Source organism: the organism of the source record quoted next, unplaced genomic scaffold (genome assembly GCF_019419815.1).
Source record: "Pyrus x bretschneideri cultivar Hongxiangsu unplaced genomic scaffold, Pyrus_bretschneideri_v1 Contig45, whole genome shotgun sequence".
In the NCBI taxonomy this organism is placed as follows: Eukaryota; Viridiplantae; Streptophyta; class Magnoliopsida; order Rosales; family Rosaceae; genus Pyrus; species Pyrus x bretschneideri.
In genome coordinates this window covers 840,759-849,459 of record NW_025999779.1, presented here as the reverse complement: position 1 = coordinate 849,459, position 8,701 = coordinate 840,759, and the positions used below count along the sequence as shown (strand labels likewise).

Here is an 8,701-nt window from a genome sequence, read left to right as displayed (position 1 = left end):
AAGAGGATTTTCTCCCTTTTTCCCTCCCGTCTTACTTGAACAGTTACGATTAAATCACATTGTCTTATATTAATTTTTTTGTAAAGACAATAATACAGAAAATAAAATGTGAGAGAAGGGGAGGAAAAGAAATAGAGATAAGAGGGGAGAAAACCCTACTCGTACAATAACAACTTCCCCTCCTGCAATCTAGGATTTCTTGCTATCAGTAGTTGAACAAATTTATCACCTCCATATCGTTGAGAGAAATTTAGATTATTAAGAAAAATATTGGTAACGATATATTACTTGAAAAATTTATATATTTTTAGTGCCTTACTGCGCTAAATTATAAAATTTAAGGAAGGAGGAAGAGTTTGAACCCAGACGAATTAGGTTGACCAGAAAGCCCCAACCACCAGAGCAATCCGACCAAAATTGCACACAGAAAGAAGAGAAAATATACGAGAGAAGATTACCAAACTCATGCAGAATGTGTATTATAGAAATCTAGCTATTAAGGTGATGTTCAATAACAAAAAATGTTGATATGAACAGCAGAGGCTTGACAATTCCAATTCATAAAATTTTACAAACATGAACTGGAAACAAAAAGCTTGCTAATAAAAGATCAGAAAACAAAAATTGACAAATCTCCCTTCGCTCTCCCCTTCCCTCATGTGCTTACAACCCGACACTCGGGAACCCTTTTATGTAGCATGGACGTTCCTTTGAATGTCACCATTTGGTAGCAGGTTCTTCGGTAGGTGGTGAGCTGCAGCACGAGGGACGCAACCATAAGTACCGGGGCAAAAGAAAAGGTACGACTAGAATTGAGGCATCAATTAGACACATTTAAACATACCTGCTCCGGCTTCATTTTTGTAAAACCAAATTTATCAGTCCATATGGATTCTGCTTCTTCCGCAGCCGGCAGCACAATACTTTTCACATTCAAGAAAGCTAGCAGCTTTTCAATGCAGGAGAACAATAGTTGGAAGTAGCCCTGTGAAGTTAGGTGATTAAAGTTAAACCATATCAAATTGAAAACTGCAGTGATCCCATTGTGGGTGGCATAATGAAAACTACCAATAATTAAATATTGTATCACAAAACCGCCAAGGAAAAAAGAAAAGCAGGGCAAAAAAAATAAACATAATCATCTAAGAAAAATACAACTTTATATTCATATAGTCTCACCTTGCCATGGTTACCATTACTAGTGGCAACCAAAGGAAGTTCAGCAACTTCATGACCAAAAACACGTATAATTCCAGCTGATACCACAGTCGAGCTGCAAGACCAGTCAAGTTCTATCAATTATACCACACGGAAGCAAGTCCACGACCAGAAATCAAAAGAATTCTTACTTGACCATCAGTATTGCACAGTACATATTCCCAAATTCTTGGCTCCTAACATTCCTTCTGAGAGAGAGAAGAAAGTAATGTTAGAAAAGATAGACATGTAAGACTGTCAAAAATAAACCAACTACAACATAAGGTATAACATATCCTTATGCTTACCCATAAACCATGGCGGGGATAAGGTCTCGCCCAGATTCTGCATCAACTATAGGATCAAAGCAATCCTGAGACACAAATATCCGAGAATTTCAATTAGTCATGATGATTGCTCCACTCGTCTGTAACAAATGCCTCAATATGCTTCTTTAATGCAAGAAATGATAAATAATAAAAAAATAACCCTAGTGCATAAAAGCATAGTGCACTGTAAAATTCCTGCCTATCAAAATCAACATTTTAGTCATACAGAAGGGGGAAAGAGAAAATCACCGTAACAAACAAACACCAACTGCATTAAGTGGGTCCTAAAGAAGTCATCTTGTTCAAGGGGATTGTGCTGTCCATGTGCAATTGTAACCAAAGAATTTCTGTGTTTTTTTTTTTTTTTTTTTTTTTTTGTTTGTGCTTGCAAAAGAATTATAGCTAGTTATCAGACAATGCAGAAACTAGAATTCTTTCAGTTCATCACTTTTTTTTCCATTAATTATAACAAATCGTCTAAGATATTCAGTTATCAAAGAATTTTCCAGAAGGAAAATGTGGAGGGACATACTAACAGAAAGGTTATTACAAACAAATAAAGACATAGGAAATTCTAAGAATATGATTAAACTAATGTATATTGAATCATGAAAATACTATTAAACAAAAAATAAAAATTATATGAACAGCCCTCCAGAAGAGAGTGAAAAACTGGAATGATCATAAATTGTTGTAGGCAAGCACAATGTTTTCAAAGCAGAGAGGGCAGCACTTACATGGAAGATAGCAACAGCCTTTGAAAGTAAAAAACGACATTCCTGAGAAGCAATTTTGCCACTAATGAGTCTCCATCTCACATCAAACCCACTGACAGTCTCCAAACCGTTTGCCTCCATCTTCTTCTTTATAACATCCAAATGAGAGTCGGGAAGCTTCTCAGCTCCTCTAGTCAGCAACCTTTGCAAAATAGAATGAATTCTACTGCAGTCTGCGCAACAAAACCACTTCCCTTTTGGCAATTCCTGTTAAACAAGTGACGTCAACAGTCTAAACTGAAAATTAATTTGCAAGGCCACAGGATAAGGAAGGTTTTGCTGATGTGAGTTGTCAAATATGTCCTTCAATTAAGTACTCACCTTTAAATTTGCCATTTTATGTTTCTTCAAACAGCCAACATGATATTCCTTCTCACACTGGCACACAATAAGAGAAGAGTACCATTTGGACACTTAGATAGAAACGAAAGTAGCGCTTCATGTAACATGCACTTCAAATGCACCAACTATGGCATGAACAAGAAGAAAATACCTGATCACAAAGTATAATAGTTCGTGGACCAAATCCTGATTTGCTAAAATCATAACCTCTGCATACAGAACCAACAATAAAATAAAAGCAACATAAAGAGAAGTATATTGACAGCTATCCGCCACAACTGCATCAGGAATATGTCTAAGACCATAGAATTCAACAAAATAGGTTTCTGATATTACCTACATAAAACGCATCCAGTTAGTTCAGCTTCTATGTCTTTGACAATACGAATGCATCTTTGGGTTATCTGTTCTATAGGATCAATTCCATCAATCCTTCCAGCAGCGACAGCATTTTCATTATGTTCCACAAACTTTTCTCTTTGAAACATATTTTGACAGAACTTACAGTACCAGTCACCACGAGGAACACTTGGTAGAGAAGCACAGTCTGCAGGAGGCAAAAAATTCACACAAAAACTAATATAAGGCAAACACAGTTGCAGAAGTGTAAAAGATAAAGAACTCAATGAGTGTTTTCAGATACAATGCATATCTCCGATAACTGAAATGCAAGATTCAAATACAAATGAAATGAATTTCAATTTAACCCATTTACAAAAACTTAATATTCTATACAGACAACGCACGAATAAAACAAATTCTATGCAAATTCTGTCACCACGTCATGAACTTGAAATATAATTAACCAAAGGTTTACAAATAAAGCAATAGCCCTTTTCAGTCGATTCAGTGTAACAACTTGACCTCATCCATTCAAATAGCATCTCCTATTGAGCTTATAAAGAAAATAAAATGTCTTACTTTAAAACGAAAACAAAATTGAACTAGCTTTACAGTCAATTAGTAGGAAATTAACAAGTTTTTATTGTACTCCAAAAAAATTATTTGTTTCACCTCTGTGGAAGGCCCTAGGGCATCCATCACAAAGCACAAGGTTCCCACCATCGGCACAAATGATGCACAAGTCATCATTATCCTTGGCTGCATATTTCCGACCTCTTGACAAAGATATAGCCAACTCGTGGAGAGACACTCCGTTAGATGTGTAAATGTATGCATAGCTGCCAAAAATAAAAATAAAAAACACAACCATAGAATTATCAAGTGCTTAAGGTAAATTGTGACATAGTTAGCCACTGAATATCTCACAAAAGCTTACGGTTTCCTGCGTGTGGCCCAACCTGCATGGGCCTCAAACTGTGACGGGCTGACCTGCAGATTTTGGATAATAAAATGGTTAAAGGCTCCAATACAGTTCAAGTACAGTGAACTCCAAATGCTAGCACACAAACCTCACTGTTGCAGCAACAACAAAATATTCCAAATCCTTTCTTGTAACCAACTAGCAATTTCTGTCCAACAGAAGAAATTATTATATTTCAATAAGCCCATAAATGGCATGTAAACATGACCAATCTTTTTCTAAATGACCTGTCCGCGTGCATAATATGCTACTTCTGTTCCGTCAGGCAATCCACCTTCCTCGAAAACCAACTTATGCAACCGCTGATCTCTTTAGAAAGATACACCATAGAATAAAGAGATTATTCACATGTCACAAACGAAAATAAATACTTCATCCAAGATTATGCTCCCCAAAATCATAAACTTTTTAATAATGATCAAAAGGAGGGGAAACCTACTTTGTTGTAATCCTCCACTGACTTTTCTTCTGCGAAGAAAAATACACTGAAGAAGTACTAGGGGACCTTGAGATTAGAATTGATTTTGAAGATCTGTAAAAAATTCAGACAACCTGTCAAAAAAGATGAAGTACATACAGATAATGTTTGTATATTATTTATTTATCTAGACAATTCACATATCAAATAGGTTTCTGGAAAGAATCAGTTTTCTTGGATTGCTTTTAGAAAAGATTACTACTAGGACGAAAATATCAAATATAAGTCTATCATTGATTCAAGTTGTAAATTCAAAGGAAACCTAAGTAGATACCAACTTTGGTGTTATCTTCCATCCACTCTTATAATCTGAACTCTCTGGAGAAGAACTCTTTGAGGGATCTGAGATCAAAACTGGTGTTGATGACCTGCAATGAAGGTAGAAGCATAAAAAGGGAAGGAAAAGAACCTTCTAAAACCTCAACCAAAACTATGTCCCTTCAATGATCCAGCTGTTATTTAGAACAAAATAGTCATTTAGGTTGGTTAATTTAGTGCTTCATAACTTATCCATCCAATATATGCACTAATGATACAACAAAAGGATATGGGACGCCATCAAAGAAAGAGACATACTTTCTTGTATTCAACTGGGTCTTCTTTTTCAGTGACAAATAGAGTGGAGCACTCTTGGGGGATTTTGACACTGCATTTTTCAGGGGAGTTGAGATTGCACTTCTCAAGGGTTTTGAGATTGCACTTTTCGAGGACTTTGAGATTGTACTTTTCAGGGACCTTGAGATTGCACTTTTCCGGGACTTTGAGATTGCACTCTTGGAGGACTTTGAGATTGAAACAGGTATCAAAGATCTGAGAGAAGACAGATGCAAGAACATATGAAATGTTATTTGCATATCTCTATAACAAAAACTGAAAGGACACAACAGCTAAGTAACATTCTTATACTTTACATATGGTTTCAGATATATAGTATTGTGACTTATGATATAATGTTCTCAGACTTTGTAATCCCGATAAATGTGAAAACACCGGAGCTGATCCATGTATAATGGCACAGATATTAGATCCACCAAACAAATTAGGCCTTTTTTAAGATTCTTTCAATCGGAAAATATCATGACAGATTGTTAAACAATAAATTTGAGCCTCTTGAGTGTCTCAGAATCTCAGAAAGAATTCAACCAATTCCCACCCTAGGACTAAATAAACACATATTGTCAAACTAATACCTATGAAACAGTAACTTGAGGACAGTAATATGTTACGATCAACTTCCTTATAGACAGCAAACATGAATCATTTGAATCTATGAAACACAAGCATAACATACACTACACTGAGTTTAGCAATGTCCCAATACAGTCCTAGAAGCGTTAAAAACAGAAAAATATAATACTACCTAATCATTGACCTTATAGAACAAAAAAAAAATTGACACTAATATCTTGATGCTTAAGAGACAAGATACAGATAAGATTCCCACTAACATAAAATTACGAAACCCTTTCTTTTTATGGCCAATGTCCCAATACATCCTAGAAGGGTTCAAAACAGCAAAATATATTACATCAAACAGTGGCTAATTAAGGGGAAATCAAAGGCTACAATCTGGAAAACCAAAATCAACATATTCCAGAGCATAAGTTGACAAAATGACAAAGTTGGATGAGGTAGCTCGACAGGATACCGTACCTGAGACTATTGCCTCTCTCATGAGTTAGGCTGCACTCAGGCTGCTTCGGCTCCATGCAAGAATAGCAAAGAGATCCATCACCCAGAGCACAGTATGGAGGAAAAGACACTAGAAATGATAGGGAAAAATAGCAATAAGAAAACTTTTAGAAAATCGCTATAATCAATACGATTATAATTTCTTAATGCAAAAGAATATTGACTAAATACAAAAAAAAAAAAAAAAAAAAAAAAAAACAACGACTTACCACTACATTTTTTACAAGTAAAATACTTCTCCATGGGTGAAGAACTGATGAACTTCTGAATTGTTGTTTCCAATGTATGCAAAGAAGCATTTCTGCACGACTTCAAGAGATCAAGCAGACTCCTTCCATTCTCAAAACAAATATACTGTGCTGCTCGTCTGTATGTTTTACAAGCATGAATCTCAAATTGGGACGGTGGAATAACCTACATTGATGGGAAAAAATTAAAATAAATACACAAACCAAATCCCAAAACAGTTTATAGCATGCTAAACCATATTAGGGTTACAAACATTACTCACTCTGCCGCCGTTGCACAGTATGCATGAACACAAAATTCCACCATCCTCTATTGTGCCCCGCAGACCGAATGCCTAAATTATAATGTGCCACTTTTAGCTCATGACATATCTTAAACATATTGAATATGCATATCTATATGAACTTGGAATTAAATCTACCTTCTTGCTGCCCATGTAAATCACTTGCACCCCATCAACCAAGCCAGTGTCAAAGAGCTCTTTGACTGTTGTAGGTTTCCTGTCCACCACAATCTTCTTTGACATTTTCAATTCTAGCTTATTCTTCAGTGGCGATGTCAGCATGCTGACTCCAACTGTATCTTCCCCCTCTATATTTGAAATCACTTCAACAGGAACAGACCCTGATGCATTTTCCACAGTAGGCTCAAACTTGGGTCTCAATGCTGATCGAGTAAACCGCCTCAATGCCCCGCCTTTCATATCTGTTTCCCCCTCATGATAATTGGGCTCATCTTTAACTACAATTTCAACCAAGTCTGCTTCCATATCGTGCTCCTCACACGAAGGCCCTGACCGCTCACTGCCACCCTCATGTCTACACCTGGGTATCTCCAAATTGCAATTTGACTCATCTTTAACTAAACATTCAACTAATTGATGAGAAGGGGTTTCCTCAATTCTCAGCTTTTCCGAGCCCTTCCGCCCATTTATCTCCGCCCCCTCCGAAACCCCATTACCGCCATTGATCCGAGCCCTTCTCTCTCGGGTATAAACAATCACACCATTCACAATAGTACCCTTAAACCTCTTACGATTAAGTCTCTCATAAACAACACACGGACTCGTCTGGGACTCGGCCTGAGTCCCAGCCACTGAATCAGCGAGCGGAGTTTGGCCCTCCAAAACACAAGCCAATTCCCGCTTCATGCCGGTTCAGTCCCACAAATCGTCCCCAAAATCTGCAAAACCCTCCAAAAAAAAAAAAAAATTCGCACACAAAATCAAACAAAATTTCAAAACCCAATTACTAAAACCCTAAAAATCGAGAGTCTAAACCAAAAATTGGGGGAGGAAGACTGTACCGGATATATCAGATGACGGCCATGCAAGTGAAATCGGTTCGAACTGCGACTCTGAGATAGCTAAGAAATGTGAGAGATTGAGATCGGATGGATATAAATTGGAGTTTACGAGGGACTTTCACTTACTGTTTCTGCAAATTCGAATGGAGATTTGATAGGAGGGAGGCGGAGAGGGCCACGATATCGCCGTTATTGGGAAGGTGAACTGACTCGACTGTCAGCCAGGAGAGAGAGGAGAGAGAATCAGATAGACAGCAGTCGCACGACAGGAAGGGTGGGTAATGGTGGGATCCGTAAATAAGTTCAGTGAATAGGTGAAACGACCAAAACACCATCACTCCTAGTTTATCACGCCAACCCACAAAAAAGAAAAGAAAAATTAATTGACAAAAATAAAAGTCGGGGTTTATATTTCACTGTAAATTAACCAATGAGTCCCAATTCACCGGAAAATATTAGAGTCGTATATGACTTGGATGCTATATCCAAAGGCATATTTGACTTTAGATATAACTCTAGAGTTAAGGGTGTGACTCTATGTTAAAAGTATACAAAAGTTATAGAGTATTTATCATTAATAGTCAAAAATTAACATTCAATTTCATGAATATCATTTTTTATAAAAACTTTTAAATATAACAGAAATCTCACATAAATAGACCTAAATGCCCTCAAAATCCAAAACCATCTACATAGAAATGCTTCACTGCTTCCTGAGAATTCTTAGGACATCAGTGTTGTAACCTTCAATTGTAAAACTTCATAAACCCTAATGTCGCTAGTGACAGTCCCCACAACCACATCAATCTTGTTATCCTTTCCTTGCCTGTACTTAATCAACCTCGAGAGAGAAAGTGGTGCCTTGTTGACTTTGCTCATGAACAAACATTTAAGAACAATTGCATTCAACTTGCTTCTAGTTCTTTGGACAAGAAAATGATACAACTAGGCGAGAAGCTCGAGATAGATATCATCAAACCTAGGTGCAGTGTGCTTCATCTTCTTACTC

General features: G+C 36.9%; 1 protein-coding gene and 1 long non-coding RNA gene across 3 annotated transcripts; both read right to left on the bottom strand.

Annotated features, from left to right (window-relative positions):
* Positions 1–454: 454 nt before the first annotated feature.
* On the bottom strand, positions 455–7,243 carry LOC103933141 (increased DNA methylation 1). 2 transcript variants are annotated; one of them, XM_009342801.3, is made up of 20 exons: positions 6,809–7,243; positions 6,650–6,721; positions 6,348–6,552; positions 6,100–6,208; positions 5,023–5,256; positions 4,725–4,814; positions 4,408–4,500; positions 4,196–4,277; positions 4,057–4,116; positions 3,924–3,976; positions 3,659–3,825; positions 2,981–3,191; positions 2,796–2,853; positions 2,624–2,680; positions 2,264–2,509; positions 1,506–1,570; positions 1,350–1,406; positions 1,180–1,273; positions 845–985; positions 455–754 (listed from the first exon to the last, which is right to left on the bottom strand). In XM_009342801.3, the coding sequence occupies exons 1-20, from the start codon at positions 7,154–7,156 to the stop codon at positions 656–658; spliced, it is 2,541 nt and encodes an 846-aa protein (XP_009341076.2). In that variant the 5' UTR covers positions 7,157–7,243; the 3' UTR covers positions 455–655. The 2 variants fall into 2 exon arrangements, with proteins under 2 accessions (XP_009341076.2, XP_048423532.1); XM_048567575.1 differs by having other exon boundaries at positions 6,646–6,721; positions 6,809–6,823.
* Positions 7,244–7,331: 88 nt separating this feature from the next.
* LOC125469782 lies at positions 7,332–8,004 on the bottom strand. The gene is made up of 3 exons (XR_007252009.1): positions 7,819–8,004; positions 7,693–7,743; positions 7,332–7,569 (listed from the first exon to the last, which is right to left on the bottom strand). It is a non-coding gene; the product is annotated as an uncharacterized LOC125469782 (long non-coding RNA).
* Positions 8,005–8,701: the final 697 nt, after the last annotated feature.

Coding starts and splice junctions, on each gene's coding strand:
- LOC103933141 (XM_009342801.3), bottom strand. CDS start 7,156: ATGGAAGCAGACTTGGTTGAAATTGTAGTTAAAGATGAGCCCAATTAT. Junction 1,407..1,505: donor ATCCCCGCCATGGTTTATGG/GTAAGCATAAGG, acceptor TCTCTCTCTCAG/AAGGAATGTTAGGAGCCAAG. Junction 755..844: donor CAAAAATGAAGCCGGAGCAG/GTATGTTTAAAT, acceptor CTCGTGCTGCAG/CTCACCACCTACCGAAGAAC.